This window comes from Mytilus californianus, unplaced genomic scaffold, assembly GCF_021869535.1.
Source record: "Mytilus californianus isolate M0D057914Y unplaced genomic scaffold, xbMytCali1.0.p SCAF_4, whole genome shotgun sequence".
Lineage (NCBI taxonomy): Eukaryota > Metazoa > Mollusca > Bivalvia > Mytilida > Mytilidae > Mytilus > Mytilus californianus.
The window spans coordinates 88,092,798-88,111,557 of record NW_026262690.1 but is presented as its reverse complement, the minus strand read 5'-3'; the positions used below and the strand labels follow the sequence as shown (position 1 = coordinate 88,111,557).

At 32.3% G+C, this 18,760-nt stretch overlaps 1 protein-coding gene and 1 long non-coding RNA gene across 2 annotated transcripts; both read left to right on the top strand.

Moving 5' to 3' along the window:
* Nucleotides 1-937: 937 nt before the first annotated feature.
* Nucleotides 938-4,600, top strand: LOC127738866 (uncharacterized). Its single transcript, XM_052250322.1, has 4 exons — nt 938-1,023; nt 1,486-1,656; nt 2,329-2,408; nt 3,918-4,600. The coding sequence occupies exons 1-4, from the start codon at nt 972-974 to the stop codon at nt 3,954-3,956; spliced, it is 342 nt and encodes a 113-aa protein (XP_052106282.1). The 5' UTR covers nt 938-971; the 3' UTR covers nt 3,957-4,600.
* Nucleotides 4,601-5,990: 1,390 nt separating this feature from the next.
* LOC127738857 (uncharacterized) lies at nt 5,991-17,497 on the top strand. The gene is made up of 4 exons (XR_008000196.1): nt 5,991-6,074; nt 7,869-8,039; nt 14,022-14,098; nt 15,955-17,497. It is a non-coding gene; the product is annotated as an uncharacterized LOC127738857 (long non-coding RNA).
* The last annotated feature ends 1,263 nt before the right edge of the window (nt 17,498-18,760 follow it).

Here is an 18,760-nt window from a genome sequence, read left to right as displayed (position 1 = left end):
GACAAAAAAAAAACTGCTGCAAAATCTGGTAAGGCTAAGTATAATATACGGTTTCGGATTTTTATAAAAAATGTGTATGCAATTACAAGTAGTTTAACTGCCTCTGAATATCGTGAAAAAAACAGATTTTAAATATTTAAAACGCCAGGCAAGCTTTGCGTCTTAAATTTAAAGAATGTAGCTATTTCAAGCAGAGAAACATTTCATCACGCTCGATGAAGCGCCATTTCTCGAAAACATGTCGTTTTAAAATTACATGGTATTGCTATGAGCATGGTTTAAACTTCATGCGGGGTCACAAGATCCATTTTGATATGTTGAGTGAATTATGCGGTGTAGGTTTTGCTCATTATTGAAGGCTGTACGGTGACCTATAGCTGCAAACCTTCTACGTCGTTTGATCTCTGAGTAGTCTCATTGGCAATCATATCACATCTTCTTATTATATATATTTATCAAAAGGAAAGAATACTCATTGCGTAATGACAGCGTCACGCTGCAAAATTGCATTATTTTTCATACATCACACACACTTGTATGATGTAGACCGCAAAAACGAAGTCGAAGTTGCTTTTGATTTTCCTCGGAATTGTTCACAGCACTAACGTATCATTTTAAAACAAAATCATGTAGACGAAGTTTCGAAAAATTGCAATTTAAAGTGGAAACAACTCAAAAATCAGTAATGCCGCCAAAACTAACGTGAGCTTCGCATTAAGTAACAGTATATCAGTCTAATTCCAGTAGGTTTTGAAACTGTTTCTGATATTGAGCAATCGAATGTAACAAATACACTGGATATAACTCATTTGCTAAGTTACAAATGCAAATTCACAGTAATGAGACTGGCATTAGTGAATACATTTTTCAATTATTCGTTATGTCATACATGTATGTAGGGCAAACAGATTAACTGATATAATAATTATGGTAATGTTGAATATTAACATATTAAACTCGGTAAAAAAACAATGGTGATTATGGCTGTAAAAGTGTTCTTATTTTCTGCTTTCCTTGTAACTGGTAAGTCTAAAACATCTTTGAAACGTATTACAAAATACATTAATATTACGAGGAATATCAAGAAGCTACCGACCGAGGCGGTACTCTCGAGATGCAGTGGGTGAAAATATTTGTCTGATTCATGATTCATTATTTGCGCTATTTTTACAAAAATAAGGAGATGTGTTATGAAGACCAATTAGACAACTATCCACTAGAGTTCAAATGATGTGGGTATAAGCAATTATAGGTCACTGTACGGCCTTCAACGATGAGAAAAAGCAAAATTGTGAAAAACAGATAAATTGAAACTTTTTCTATTTGCATCCTAACTTAAAGAAAATAATGTACTTCTAAAATTTTAAACCAATGCGTATTATCTTTCTCTAGTTCGAAAATCATCGAGTTTTCAAGAGTCCTAGCGAGCGGAAGACATGAACTTTCAATTAGTTTGTATAACTTTGACCTTTATTCCATTTACAGCCGAATGTTTCATCAGGGTAAATAATTACGAAAATTCTGTATACATAGCCAAAGGTCCCTCAGGTTTCCAGAAAGCACCTCCATCGTTTTATTTTGAACCAAAGGATTATGACATCTTTACCGCCGAAGATGACCAGGAAAGAACTATATCTGGAAATGAAGTAAAGAAAGGTACGTAATGTTGTCATTCCCAACTATAAACTTTGTCAATTTAAAACAATGGAAATGTATGTTATTAATTTTTTGAAAAATGTAATTGTGCGATAATTGAAATGTCAAAAATATGCAACAACTATTACATGATCAAAAATGTGACCCCCTTATTTCACAGTCGGTAGATACGTAAATAATTAGTCATAGTATTTAAAAAAAAACATTTCAGCAGGGATATGAATTTCATAAAATTTTGAATCAATCTAACACACAAAAAGATATTTATTCCAACTGTACGAATTCTAATAAACATTTGTTTTTTTCTTACTTATACTATTTTGAAAAGCTTAAAAATATATGAATTGTCATTATTATACTGGTGTTGTTCAATCATAAAGACGGGTACTTTTGTGACGAAAACTAATTACCTTATTTGTAAGTTGAAGCAAGACTAGACAGTTTCGTATGTTATTCTGCATTGAAATAATGTACGTCAAGTCTTAGTTTTTCCTGGTATTGTAGATCAATGTGAAAGTGTTAAGTTTCCAAGCAACCATTTAATCTTATAATAGTGCTTTTTTAACATCATTCATGAATAAAACAGGAAAACATTAGTAGCGTGTGTTTTATGTTAATTGTATGTTGCTGTCGTTTTCTTTTCACTTTCATTCTGAATTTGATATATTTCAGGTCATTTGGTCACATTTTACAAGTACAACAAAGATTTCAATCCTATTGCCGTACTTGCATTTTTGTTTACTGACAATACTGTAAGTTTTAACGCTGTTTTAGAATCTAATCCATTCTGGGTAACAGTTTAAGAAGTAAACACCAAAAACTTGTGATTGGCTAAAACGTTCTAGACAAAGTAAATGCAACCAACGGCGTGACGTTATTTTCGTTTGGGAACACGAACACTGAAATTACCTATGGCTCTTTAATTCTGAACGGCAAATTTTTACTGTCAGACGTCTTTTCTAATGTTAACAATTAGGCAAGCCTAACCGAAGTCATTCGAGTCTGAATTAATATATGTTACAATCTGTCCTAGCTAGCCTAGTATTTCCTGATAAATGAGCAATGTCAAAACCGAAGAAGATTCTTTAGGTCTATAAAAAACATAAGTCGAAGAAAACTTGACAACACCGTGGTCAAAAGGAAAACTGCTGAAAAGAAAGACAACGGTCTAAAGCATCTACACAAAAAAAAACTAAAGATCAGACAAGACGAAGACCTGATTTAGGCTGATTGTCGGTGTTTAAGGCCACTTTCATTTCTTTAGGCTATTTCGTGGATGTCATTGGAAAACTCGATAACATTTGCAGTCGAACACACCTTGCCACAAGCGGTGTTCGAACTCACAACCTCAGTATTGACAGACTAGTGGTTACATCCATAATTAACACTTAATTGAGCAGATATACATGGATGTATACGAATGATCGTCTTAAGGATAATGTACCCTTTTATTGTTTCAATGCTGAACCTATGGAAATTTTATAAAAAAAAAAAAAAAAATACGCAGTCTTTCCCCTTGTACTCCTATATATGACAATCCGGTGCTTAATCGATAATGGGTTGTTGCATGCGGGGCTAGCATTGCCATCCCTAAAAGAAGTAGATAAATAGAGATATTGGTTAAAACAAGCACAGGCACCTCTTTCTGTCAATTGGGGGTTTACTATCCACATTTGTACGAAAAATCACAAAGAAGCTAACGAAAATTTTCTATGTGTTCAGTTCAACCGATATTTTCTAATATTTCCTTGCATTTCACACGTATAAACACACATCAGTCTGCCGGTAATTGATTTATCTTTACAATAAAACATGATTCACGTACCTTGAGAATACCCCTCTAACAGAATAACACACTTGTAACGAAAATTATTGACCTTTTTCTAGAAGATTTTCTGAAACATAAACTTACATCTAAATTTTATATAACTATGGTCAGCCATGCCTTAACACTTTCCTAGATGCATCAGTTTGTCTGTACTCATAGTCGATTTTGTGGTGTAATCACGGCCATATTTATCAATTCCTTTCGATGAACCTTAAATGCAATGAAATATTTAACAGTATTGCTTTGAACAACTTTTCCCTTTGGTATATGTAAAACATGGCACGTCATTTTTATTTTGAATTTTTACTATTTTGATATTGTAGCACTTTGAAAATATACAGGCCTACAGAAGGGGTCATAAACCTTAAGTGAATGTTTTATAATTTTCATATCAAGAGTCATTTTTAATTTCTTAATATATTTTATATTTCAGTATTACAATATAATACGAAGAACGATGCTGCAAGTCTAGATAATGTTATTGACTGTTATTATGTTCATGATGGGATACTTTTTTATCAATTAAACAATAATAAATACCAGACTGAGTATTTTTCATATACGAAATTTGTTAATTAATTTTATTCCGGATTGATTGTTGGTGTTTAACGCCACTTTCTGCACACTTGGATAAATCATTGCGGCCTGTATTTTAGTGGAAGAAGACAGAGTGCCCAGAGACCTTCGCACTTAAACCAGCAGTCCTTTGTCAATCAAGATCGGAGTCGAACGCACCTTGCAACCAGCTTGGTTCGAACTCACAACCTCATTTTTGACTGGCTAGTGTCACTGAAGATGGACAACTAACACCACTCGACAACCACGGCTCCAACGGTATACCGGAAAACCGTGTCTGTATATGAAAATAACACATTTTAAGTTTCGTGCGTCCAAGGCGCATTTCTGGATAGACTTTTACCAGGAGCGTTCAAATATTAAAACATTTGAAAAGCCAAGTGTGTTTAAAAACGTTGAGAAACTTTAGGAGCTATACAAAAAAATGTGTCATTAAAACATTGATACTTCATCCAAAGTCAACTTTGTATAATAGAGTTTGAACCTTAGTTTCTTAATAATTTCCTAATTCAAGATTGAGAAATTTAGAATAAAGTGTATAGGGGCCATTATTTTTTGTTTGTTTGTAACTTTGGAGTCATTCTTTAAATCTGTATTAAATGAGAAACAGGAATGTATTTTCAAGGGTTAGACAGGGTTTTTTTTAATGATTTTGCATGTGTAGACAGGCTTTGATTGTCTGTAGTACTACACATTTTTTACAATTCTATAATACACATCTTATTCAAATCTACCTCGAGATGGTGATGTCAAAGTAACTTTGGAAACCGACTTTACGCTATACCAATCCTTGCATTGTTAATACTAAAACTGATACAAAAATCTAACTTAAAAGCTCCTATGTTAACATATAAAATAAAGAACGAAGGAGTTAGTGAAATAACGTCATTGCACAGCGACCAATAACACAATTGTATGTCCCATGTGTGTCAATCTAATTGTCAAAAAGGATTGACTATGGCTTTTAAAGTGTATTTTAAAACAAAGTAAATAGCAGGGAACCTTTATCTTCTTCGAATGTTTGATTTGTGTAATCAGTTTTGTTCATCGGGCTGCATTTTCATTTGTTGCGAATAAACATTCTGACTTGCCCTATACAATATCAAATTAGTAAATGTAAAAACAAGATCTCAGGAAACGGGAAACCCCTATTTGTTGATATATCCGTTTCCGTAAACAACAAATAGTAGAGGAGGGTACTATACTGAGTAACTATAAATAAAATCACAAAACAAGATCCATGTAATAAACTAAATTTGACTTTCTAAGATTCACCTATCGTTTAGTATTTTATCACAACATTTGATATATCTTGTTTTCGTTATATGTTTTTATTTTCCTCTTTTTTTTTAATCTCAAATGCTTCTGATAAAGGTACTTAAGAAACTCAGATTACCATTGACAATGTTACGTACACCTTAAATAGCGAACACATTAGATAAAGTTGTGTACGTCTCATTCCAAAGTATGCAACTTCTGGATGAGTGCATCCCTTTATTACATGTTTTTTTTTTCAAAATCAAGTCTTGGACTCCACATTCAGATTAAAAAAAAAAACTCGTCAAAGAAAATTCGGTCAAATTGAAAATAAATGCATGATTGACAATTTTATGACAAGAGGTTTATTAAGACCGAATTTAGTCCAGAAATGATTTACTTTTATTTGAATGGGAAATGAAAGACAAATGCTCCTATACTTGGCAATAAAATGTGAAAATATGTTTGAAAGATGCAACCGTGCAAACATTATCTTTTTTTCTTTACGTCAGGCACTTAGCCGCTTCCCAACTGATTATTTTGATACAAAGCACACCATTTTCCAATCAATTTTCAATGAAGCTAGACTTTCAGAACTTGCCTTAATATTAAAGTTGTATGTTGGTGTTGCGTTTTTATTGGTAATCAGTGTATACTTACAAGTTATCTAAAACGCAGTTTATAAGCATAAATCGACTTCGTAGATCCACAATGAACATACTAGTAGTTCTTTTTGTTTTATGCAGTTTTGGAATTGGTAAGTTATACAAATACATATTTATTATTGTTATTGTAACAGTTAATATAGTTGTCATGATCTTCTTATATATTCACCTAAGATGTTAAAGTGCAATGAATACAATGAATTGTTGCATTATTGCAGCATCTCCTATACAAATCTTATTTTTATTTACAAACTTTTTCTTCGTGTTGATAATGTACACAAAACTTGATGAATCAAACTGACCCTCTTCTCAACGGGGTGGATTGCATTTGATAAATATTAACAATCATATTAACAAAGTTTTGATATGTACATTAACTTCAGTTTAACACTTATACTTTTCATTCAGAAAATTAATTCAAGAAACCCTTTTATCACTTATCTTATAAAGCTTGATAAAGTGAAAATGGCCACACAGTTTTGAACTGGATCCTTGATTTAAACTTGACTTTTTTAACTCCTAATCGCGACAGTTATTACCTGCAATTTTCTCTTCATTGTAGTTAATTTGTAAACAAAATGCGATATTTTTTTCTTAATCGATTTTATCGGAATCATGTCGATAAGGGTATGACTCGGAATTTAGGCCGTAGCTTTTATTTTGGCGTTTTCTCTTCAAATGCCAATTCAAACTCCGAAAAAGCGGTGACGTAGCGTAGCAAAGAGGACGTTACCACTGTTTCGTAGTTTGAAGCCAATTAAGTCGTCAACAGAATCATCCACCTAGATATCAGTGTGCAGCTTCCAATCACTCGGGAAAAAATCTTCTTGAATCAGTTATCAAAATAACTTCAAATATATTAGATAGTGTGCACACCATACTTGAATTCTTTTGAAAGTCCTTGATGAGTCCTTGCCTTGCTTTCAATGTATATAAGAATAGTCCAGGTATGGTTTTAAAAAAGGGGTGAGTTTGTGTGCGAAGATGAAAGAGCTAGGTTTAACCTTAAGCCTCCACATGCTATGCCTGTACAAAGTCATGATAACTGGGTCATTTGTAACAGTTTAAAGTTGGTCGTTGTTATTTGTTCTTGCTTGTACGTCGATTTTATCACTTGAACCGGGTGATGGTGGTTTGTGTGTTCTGTTGTACACACACATATTTTTGGTAATTTCTGCTATCGTTCTATGTATTACATATAGATTCCACCACTGCAACAAGTGTGTTACGCTATTTCTCCACTCGAGACAGTTAAATTTTCATATTTAAAGGGCGAGGTTTGCAGATTTTTTTAAATAAGTAAAATTTAATTGTTGAGAGTGGGGAATATCTTAGTACACGAGTTATAGTGGTTGAATCTGTTTCTCTAATGATTTTTATCCTTCCTTTTCAAAGATTTGTAGAAAGTTGTGTTCTTTATATGTGACGTCATCAGGCATGGTCGCCCTTTTTCATGACGTCACAATAGGAAATTCTGAAGAAACCAAGAAAATTTGACGTCATAAAATTCGATCAATAATTTGCCGAGAACAGAAATTTTACTAGTGAGAACAATTTTTTTTTGTGAAAAAAGATACGAATTTATAGAAACGTATTTGGAAACCTTGATATCTGAAATAAGAACTGAAAAGCTGAAAAAAAAACCCGCAAAGTATCTATCAAAGAGCTAATTTTAAGCCATGACATGTTGGATGTATATGAAGGTCGATGAACTACTGTACCAATTCCTCATTTTCCTTATTTTGTTACTATCTATAATTATTATTGAATATCGCTTTTCATGCAAGGACTTAAATACAGAAAGTAAATGTCTGTAATGCATAATGCGGGATAAGTTGTACTAAACGTTTATACAAAAGTATAATTTCAGTCCAATTTGATTTCAGTTGACTGTTTCGTCAAGATAGAAAATTACCAGGATTCTGTTTACATAATAAAGGGATACTCCAGGTATCGTAGATTTTATCCAGCATCAAATATAACCGTTTTTGAACCGAGAAACTATGATTTCATGTCAGATGTAATATGGAGTAAAGTCGATGGTGTTAACAAGCAAGGTGAGATTACAAATCCAATATGTCTTTTATTTACTTTAAGGTCCGATGACACAGTTATCGTCCTTTGATTTTCGTACAAGTATAGTCCCTAGTGTGGACAGTGTATAACTTACACAATTTTTTTCATACACTTTCCAAATTTATTTTTTTATATTTTATACATGAAATATTAAAGAAGGGGATGAAATTACATGTTAAATAAATTTTGGGTTCTGAATTTTTATGTAGAGTAGTGATTTTGGTCCAGTTCAAAAAGGTAAAAAATTTGTATGTCTGAAGCTGGCAAACTGAATTAGACTTTTCTAAAGTTTTGATATTATTTGTCCCAAAAGTAGTACACTGCAATGTAGAAATATTTTTGAGATAGAGCTGGTGAGATTTTTTTAATTTGAATTTATTGTCCAAAAGAAATGCAGTACTAAATAACTGTGTTCTCGGGCCAAAAGTAGCAAATACATTTAAAGTTGTATGTGCAATACAATCAATGTCAATCGTGCTGTTTCAGCAATCCGTGATGATATCGATACTTATATACTTACACAAAATAATGGTATAATTGTATCCCTTGATAAAACTGTGAATTGTACATATATTTATCATATACTTGTATAAAATATTACTAAAATTTTACAGTTCAATAACATTTAAAAATATTAAAAGGCTATGAAAGGATTACTAGGTTTATTTATCAGATTCCTAAGAATTTCCTCGGCGGGCTGATAAAGGAACCTTTATTGACTGCTTCCGGAATGTTATCACATGCCTTTCCGTTAATTTCCGTGACGTTTATCACACGCAACGTCGTGCATTTCCGGAAATTTTTTCGAAAACGACAACACAGTGCGGAAAACCGCAAGTGATTTAAGACTTTCCACAAAATAGTTGAGGAGCAAATTTCAAACTAAGAACATGTTAATTGTTGTGACAAGATAAATAAAATGCTTGTAATATCAATAAAAACAATAAAAGTTAAGACTTTTGTATTTGGTTGTCTGTAAATTATTATCTAAAAATTCATGGAAAGACAAAATTTTAATTAATAGTTCTTGTCTGTATTTCTTCTGTTGAAGTATATGATAAAAAGATAATTACATGTCATTTATCATATCAGACCCTTTATCGGCCCTCGTTCATGATATCAGCCCTCAAGCCTGCGGCTCTTGGGCTGGTATCATGACCTAAGGCCGATAAAGGGTCTGATATGAAAAATGCCATGTAGTAATCTATACTTATCATATACTTAGAGTAAATAACTTATAATTTTTACAGTATGATAATAGCATTAAATTTACGTGAATTTCCGTATTTTCCGAAATGGTGCTTAGCGGGCTGATATGAAAAGTCTATCAACTGCTTCCGGCTATTATCGCATGCCTTTCCGTAACGTTATCGCATGGCATTCCGGCGTCACTCGGCAAATTCCGGAAAATACATCTCAATGGTACGTTTTCAGTGAAAAACATAACAAAGTAGGGTACAAAACAAATATTAGGAAACAGCAAAATATATTATGTAAAATGCAAAACAAATGACACAATAAATGCATTTTTCAAAGTTTCCAGCATAATTTAGCAAGTTACTTTACAAATGTTGACTTTTCCAAACAGTGTTCATTTCGTTTTGTTGATTTTTTTTATCGTGAATATAAAAAAATATACTGTTGTTTTTCTCCTCTGTTGAGGCATATGATAGAACGATTTCATATCGGATGTATTAAATTTGGCGTCCGTCGTCCGTAAACTTTTCACTTTTTGAACTTCTAACTTGAGAACCACTTAAAAGTATCAATATATTAAACTGTTATTTTTCTCCATTGTTGAAGCATATGAAGAAGATCATAACATGTCATTTTTCATATCAGATGTAGTATCAGCCCTCTGTCAATATAAGCCCTCGAGCCTTTGGCTCTTGGGCTGGTATTGAACCTTGGGCTGATAATACATCTGATGTGAAAAACATAACAAAGTAGGATAAAAAAAAACCAAACAAGTATTAGGAAACAGGAAAACATATTATGAAAAATGATAAACAAATAATACAATAAATGCATTTTTTCAAAGTTTTAAAATAATTCTTGTCTGTATATTTTCTGCTGAAGTATATGATAAAAAAAATCATAACATGTCATTTTTCATATCAGACCCTTCATCGGCCCTCGTTCAAAATATCATCCCTCGAGCCTTTCGGCTCTTGGGCTGATATCATGACCTAGGGCTAATAAAGGGTCTGATATGAAAGATGCCATGTAATTATAATCTATACAAATCACAATTACAAATAGATATAAGAAGATGTGGTATGAGTGCCAATGAGACAACTCTCCATCCAAGTCACTTATCAAAACCCCGTTTACGTCACTCCACGTTAAAACATCTTATAGAAAATTAAGGATATGGGGTATCCACCAATTACACAAATTCAGTATATGCACAGCAAAAAAAAAAAAAAAAAAAAAGGCACACACACAAAAGGCAAAGGAACTGCACTTTTATTGCTGTTCTTCATCTCAAAGTCAAAGTTAGGCTTTCAACACGGAGCAAAAAAAACTCACCTCACTGCAAGTTTAAGACGGCCCTAGCACCGGCTTGAGCGGAATTCTTTACAATAAATTCGAATAGACTGTGTAAGATGTAACACCACCAAATCGGACCAAAGTGTATATGATATGGCTTTTTAATATCATACATCATATCAATCCTCAACCAATATAATCCGTCGAGTATCGTCTATCATGCATTATATTTCGGATATCAGATGTTCTCTCAACCAACAAACCAATGTACAATTTATTTTGCAACCAACTTTTGTATCATAGGTTATGTTAACCGTTTAATATCAAAAGCATTGACTTGGAACAGACACCAGAATCAGTGGTGAGGTCAAACTATTATTTAGAAATTTCGTATGATTTGAGAGTTGATATAAACTTATATCTAATTCTCTCGAGTTGTTAAATGTATATGTTACAGGCATTTTCTAAATTTAGGCATTTTGTAAAATGACTGAATTTTCAGGCAATTTATAAAATGCCTAACCTTGACAGGCATTATATGAAATGACTAAAAATACCTAGTCATTTTGTAAAATGACAGTAATTTTGAAACAAAATTCAACAAATTGCCTGTTCAGTTTCAGGCATTTTGTAGAAAAGGGATATCATTGAGATGCTTATGACAAAAAGTGGACAAAAACACAATATCTTGCAAAGAAAACAACTAATGGTGCGGTAGAATTAATTTATTCTTTAAAAACCAGCTGGGAATTTGTATGTCATATGATATGTTCTTTTAAGAGAAACTACGTTATGTATGTACTCTCTCTGTATTTCAGATAGTAAATTTATGATTATTTTGTCAAAATGGCAGAAGGACAAATTGTTCTTTCAATAGAACAAAATTTACAAACGAATTTTTAGAAAATCTAGATTCAAAACAGTGAAGTGAAACATATGAAGCAGAATAAAAGAAGTTTGTTTTTAATTGACTGATTGCTGTTTGTTTGCTTTCAGAGGCAAATATTTCATGCATTTTTAAGACGAGAATAATTTGGTTATAATTCATATGGGTAATTTCTGCAGTGGATTAACATGGAAAAAGGATAGGAATTTCGACCGCCGGTTGAAATGTAGGTATTTTGGATTGGACAGAAAATTCCACTTGCAGAACGGTCAAAGAGTTCTTAACGTGCAGAAAGTGTTGCACTTTACTAACATGCGGCAATATATGTAATGTCCCAATGCAGAAAGAATGAGAATTTATACATCTACATCCATCACAAAGTCCCCTCTATAGCATGGATTTCGCAATACAAGGCCGTGTTTGGTTGTGATGCAAAGATACGAGTATCTTCATCTTCACTGCTTTAAGCGCTAAGGAAATTCCTGGGTCTTTGCAATCTGATGAATTAATGAGACAGTAGTTAACTGTGGTTAAAATCTCGAAAATCGACCAAGAAGAGACAAATAACGGTGCATTGACAGGTCAAGCGTCTACTATTATAGATACATCACCCGTCAGATCGGATTCATTCCGTTAAAAGCTGTTAGCCAAAAGATACAAGTCAAAATAATCATGATAATGTACTTTGAATCTTTTGGGAACATATGAAAAAGAAGATATCCATGTGTGATGTGTGTGCTTATTGCGAAACCCAATGTTGTCGAATGTTAAGTGTTTTATCAAACAAGGTAATAAAAGAGCTAAATGTGTCATGATCCAGGTTTATCCAAATGTGGTCGAAGTCCTAAAACCAGATTTTACACCAAACAATGTATATTGCAAAAATTCAGGACAAATATTGTATAACAGTTCTGTCATCCAAACATTTTAAGAAATAACAAATAAGTGTCGAGTTCTGTGCTTGTCTGAATTTGGAATAATTTAGTAAAACTTATTTTTGATTATTAAAACTCTAAAATTGCAAGCTTTAACATTTAGTAATTATCATAAATAAAACTGCTCTGTTGTTCAAAGCTTTCAATTGTTTTTTTAACATTTCATTCTATAAAATAATTTCAGGCATTTTGTGAAATGCCTTTCAATTTTTCCAGGCATTTTATAAAATGCCAAAAAATTAGTCATTATGTAAAATGCCTGAATCTTGCAGGCATTTTAGAAAATGCCTAAATTTAGAAAATGCCTGTAACATATATAATTTATGGAAAAAATTCTTTTTACGTGGCTTATTTTGTTGTAACGTTTCTTCAGTTGAGACACTGACTAAATCGAATCTCCAACATTACGAGCAGCCAATTGAAATAGGCCAATCAAATTGAGCGTATTAATATCCTTGTGTGATATAGACATGATATCCCTTCGGGTGGGAAATAGATAACAGATCCAAACCAAACGAAAAATTGATATAAGTACTACTGTACACTGCAATAAACTCGCTATAGATAAGTATATGGTCCTATCCTCTCCCCTACAACTTTGGCGGAATTTGTGTATGGCGCGGAATCAAGGTCAAAACTATTGATTTTAGCATATGCTTTATTTATTTTAGCATACGCTAAATTCATTTTAGCATATGCTGAATTCATTTTAATTCACTATTTATGACCATGATTCTGCGTCAATATTTCTGTAAATGCTAAATAATTCAGCATATATGCTTAATTGAACTAAGCAAATGCTGAAATGAATTTAGCATATGCTCAAATGAATTTAGCATATGCTCAAACGAATTTAGCATATGCTCAAATGAATTTAACATATGCTCAAATGAATTTAGCATATGCTGAAATACAACTTAGCATATATGCTGAAATACAACTTAGCATATATGCTAAAATGCTCAAGTGAATTTAGCATATGCTGAAGTACAACTTAGCATATATGCTACAATGCTCAAATCGATAATTATGACCTTGATTCCGCGTCAAAGATGTGCCATCTAGCGACAGATAGAAGTCACGCCCACTTCAACTACATCATTCTTGACCAATGGCAGCACTTGTACAATCTTTAATTTGGAGGTATAAAAATTAGTGTGTCCAGAGTTTTCAAATTTCGTGAAGTGGAAACGACTAATATACGGTGACATTACAAGATTTAACCGAGAAACTTAAGTTTTGGGAGTGAAGACTCGTAGCAAAATCTACACGTGCGATTATTTATTTGGAGAAAGTTTTAGACTTAACGAATTAAAAATTGCACAAAATGGCAATAATCCACAATAGGAAGCTCCATAAGCATTTCCTGTCGAGTTTTTTTTTTCTTTTTCCCTACAAAAGAAGCGCAGCATTATGTCACAACTTTTTTGGGGTTGGCTACTGCAGAGCCGAAAATTTCAACCAAAAGTGATCTCGTTAAACACAATTTGGATGTTATAAGATACCCAAAAAAAAATATTGTTTATGCATGTTGCGTAAGGATGTGACTTTTACAGTTACGTTCGAGGAAACATGTTGAGAAGGATTGCTCTTAATTGAAATTTTCGTCCTAAAATTTAAAAGGAAATCAGTTTACCTAATTTTTTCAGGACATTTAGTGCGGTTATTCAAGTATGATGACAACGATCTATATCCGACCTTACAATACTATTTTACAAATGAAGAGGTATGTTTAGAAATTTAACGGGATTAAGATTGTTAGGTGTATAAACAAAAAATGATAGAATATATAGATCAATACTTGGTCGACTTGTTGATAAATCGTACTATTTTTAAAAATATAACGAAAGGTATAATAGATTAACCATGGTTTCAAGCCACAGGCTTTGAAAAACTGACATATTTTGCAAGGATTATACAAAAAAAAAACATCATTATATGTGAATAGAAAGAAAACTAAGTGATAGAACTTTGGAATAAGATATGAGAAGAAAGCTTTTATAAAATCTTATGAGACAATAAAGAAATAAAAAAAAACGGGGTCACTGTAGTTGTGTTCTTAATACATCCGAAAATAGATATATGCTAACCTTTCATTTATAAAACCAATTAAGTCATCTAGTTTTATTATACTTCACGTTAAAATGCCAGCTTTTGATTGGCTAATACGAGAGAAATAATTTACTCTATTCTATGTCTCAGCGGGAGACATTTTATTAAATGTCACCCTCTCATGCAGACCAACCAAACTCGATAATTTAAAGGTCAATAAATTGAATTTACATCAATAATTCAAAGACAATGCTCAAGTTCTACGTTTAGGCCTCATAACTTTTTCATAGACTGTCAAAATAAAAGATTCATCTTGCTTTACTTTTGTTGTTTTTTTTCCTAATAACTACATGTAACGTTGTTATGTACATGACGCCATATTCAATTACTTTCAATTTTGAAATTTAAAAGACAATAAAGGCTGAACAGTCAGTATAATAAATTAAATAACATATAGCTGAGAGGGTGATAGAGAAGATTGCTACCTCTCGAATAAACATTGTCAACCTTGGCTTCGCCTCGGTTGACAATGTTTTCTCGGAGTAACAATCTGCTCTATTACCCTCTCAGCTATGCTTTATTCATATAATATATATATTATTAACGAAAAAATTTACAACAAAAAGGGGTTCTGTATTTGCGGGGAAAACTGTTGTACAACAAGATAAAAAACAATCTATAAATTATAGAAAAAAGTCAATTGCTTCTTGTATCAAATAGAGGTAGGGTAATTCTTCTTGATTTTTTGTTGTAAAATCCAAGCATATGAAAGTGAGGAGATGTGGTATGATTGCCAAATTGTGACAGTAACTATCCACAAGAGTTTAAATGACGCATATCACAGCTTTATATGTGTGGTTTAAGTTTCTAACAACATTTTAGCGCATTTCTGAATAAGTCACATAATTGTAGAAGTCTGATGGAAAAGATAACTAAAAATTGCAATTTAATGGGTTTAGTCAGATTTTGTGTATTCCGAAGACAGACATTGTTATCGAAAACAAACATTTTGTCGAAGGTGAAACTATAAATTTTCTTATCGCAAATTTCCAACTACGTGTTGTTTCTCTTTGCAAAAAAAATATCCTAAAATTAGAAATACTTTTAAGTAATTTGAAAATCAACCGTTCAAGGTCAGATTGTGTTTACATAAACACTAAAGAAAGAAAAAGAGAACATTTTTGGTAACTGCATGAAGTCTGTCTTACTTTTTAAGAGTTTATTTTTATTTTTCTACAGAACATTCATAGTGAACATTTTTTCCTCTGACTGTTGATTTTTGATTTTTTTTTTATTAAACTCTCATGTGGCTATAAAACTGACATCTTTTATATCAGCCCACAATTTTAAAAATGAAAAAAATTAAAACAAAGAAAGGACTTGAAAATATTACTTGTGTCGGAAAGGAAGTGTAGCGTTTCTTACATTGCCAAGTATACGCGTATAACGTAAATCGTGCCTTTCAATTCTTTTCTTCCATTATCAAATATATATGTTTTTTTTACAAACGTAATTATTTTATAATTTCAGTACTACCAGAATATATCAAAAACTATCATTAAAGAGATGACTGACCATCCTGTCTTCCATGTAAAGCTGTAAATGTTTTAGATGTTGACGTTCTACATGTACAACCAGACTGTACCATTTAAAAACAAAAATAGATTTAATTTATTCGTTTTATTGTTTTTTGTTGCTGTTTCTTGTTTTAATTCTGTTGTGTTTCTTTCGTTTACCTGCTTACTGTAAAACTTGCAATAAAAAAAACACAGATTCATTACTATTTAACCGGAAGTCATGGCAATTGTTTGGATTTGTAGCCTAGTTGTATATGTTTTAGTTCTCAAATCACCTCTTTGGGACCGAGATCTCGGATATTGTTTTTATTTCAGGGTTGTGGTCAGCTCTTCGAAAACCCAGTCTATCCACAACTCTTTTTACATTATTATTATTATCAGCAATTGCATCATTTTCAACAAATCTGAGAACAGATCGCCGAAGTCGATACCATAATTTGGCATCATTAAGGTCATAGGTTACCAAATTGAAACTACACCGACTGCGTCGAAAAATTAAGGTGGATCATCGGTATATATTACCTCAAATAAAATGTTCTAACACTATGCCTAAATGTAGATTTTACCATGCTTTTCTATAAAAATATAATAAAAAGTTTGGACCAACAAGTGGTGCAAAATAACCAAATTTTGCAAAGATCACTCATGAAAAAAACACTTTTTTGTAAATAAAAAGATATCTGTGAGATAGAATTTTGAAATAAAAGATGAGAGGATAGGTTTTATAATATGCTTTAAGAAAATAAGAGCTATCTCCCCTTAAATTGCAAAAATTGCAAAATTGAAAGAACAAAAACAAATATATGGTATAAATAGTGCAATAAATCACTTATTTTTCTTTATTGAAATTAACAGTCTTACATGTATTACTAGTAATTGCCCATCTGTCTAAATATTTCCAGATTTAAACAAAGAACTAGACCAATTGTGTACTGCTATTTTACAATCCAAGATGGCTGTTTACAGTTAATCTACCTTAAAAAAGGAATTCTATAGCTTCCAGCTACAAACAAACATTTACTCCCAACGTTAACTGCACAGATCGATTAAATCCGAGCGGCTATGAACTTACAATGTACGAACGCCTATTTTGGTTGATATAGTCGAGCGTTTGATTTTGTCAGGTTTTATGGCGTTCTTCTATTTGATAAAATTTATGCTCGATAAAAAAACATATGAAATAAAAACAACTTAATATATAATAATTTATATCATTTGTGTATTACATATAAATATAAGAAGATGTGGTGTAGTATGATTGCCTATGAAACAACTATCCACAAGAGACCAAATGACACAGAAATTAACAACTATGAGTCACCGTACGGCCTTCAACAATGAGCAAAGCCCATATCGCATATCTATTTTAATCGGTTATCCCGATACTGCTTAACAGCCTGGAACCTGGTTAGAGTTGGTATATTATGTACTGGTCGTGGTAACTGAAAAATATTGTACTTTTCCTTTATTGTATTTAGTAAAGCATTTGCAATAAAGTGATATTCTTCAGAAGCCATTGGAGTGTACTGCTGGTCTTCGCAATCTTTCAGAAGAAAATATAATTCCAACGCGTCATCTTGACCATCTCGCGATAAGACTCTAACTATACACTCAATCATTACATATATGCCGATGATAATCACATTTATAATACTAGTAAAAGGATGATTCGTCAATAAAGTCGAAAGCAACCAAGACAAAAACTTGTCATTGGAAAATCTTTCTTTTAACCATACCGGGAAAGAAATTTGTAGATAGTGGTCTACTTTCCTATTCTTGATTGCATCGACAATAACTGAATGGATTTTGTTCATCTTGGTTAAAGCAATGGTAAAGTCGCCGTTTAAATAGTAGAAAAGAGCTAATTGAACTCTTCCCGATATCTGTCTGTCATTGAATCCACAAGGATAAATAAGTGAAAGAGAGTCCTTGTACAAACTTTCAGCTTTTTTTCGTGAATATCTGGTTCTAAGCGAATGACAAAAATCTGCTATCTGTCTCCTGATGACACCTTGAAATGCACCGATAAACTCCAATGAAATTATTTGCGGTAGAATCGCTAATACTTCTACTAATGCTTTGCACTGAGAAAGACTATGAACAGACATCATAATTGATAGCGATAACAAAATGAGCGACTCATTCATAATAAGCTGCTAACTAAATGTCTGTGAGATTTCTTTATATTTACGAATAGCGTTACAGAGTGTTCTACATGAGGTAATTCTTTTATTTTTTGTATACCAGTTCATTGAAGATAGAAAAATATCTTCATTATCATTTTCACAAAGTAATTCAGCAATGACATATTTTATGCGCCCGGATGTCAAGATGGCACTTATCGTATCCGCTAGAATCAGACAATCATCTTTAGATTTGTGGTCTATCATGTTATTCTTTGGCATGAAGTAATTTGGTATGTAGTGGTTCCTGTACATGATCTGCAGAAGATTCACCGTTCGGAATAATAACTCTATTAGTCGGATTGGCATCCATTTCGCATTGTGTATGACGTCAATTACCCAAAATATCACCGCCTTTATGAAATATGAACATAGGACATCTGATTTTTTAAGATGTATCATTTTAAAATGCTTGAGTAGATAATAACAATGATATTGGGTGTCCGTCCAATTCATCACCAAGACTATTTCTGCTTCTGTAAAAGACAATCTCCATTCTATATCTTTATGTTTCCTAAGGGCATGACCAGTCGCTACAACATAAACATTCAAGTGTTTCATTTTTTCAAAATCGCC

What these genes read in the sequence shown, in the direction of transcription:
- LOC127738866 (XM_052250322.1), top strand. Translation starts at nt 972, where the DNA reads ATGGTGATTATGGCTGTAAAAGTGTTCTTATTTTCTGCTTTCCTTGTA. An exon ending in TGGAAATGAAGTAAAGAAAG is followed by an intron (nt 1,657 to 2,328) that starts GTACGTAATGTT and finishes GATATATTTCAG; the next exon opens with GTCATTTGGTCACATTTTAC. An exon ending in TTTTGTTTACTGACAATACT is followed by an intron (nt 2,409 to 3,917) that starts GTAAGTTTTAAC and finishes TTTATATTTCAG; the next exon opens with TATTACAATATAATACGAAG.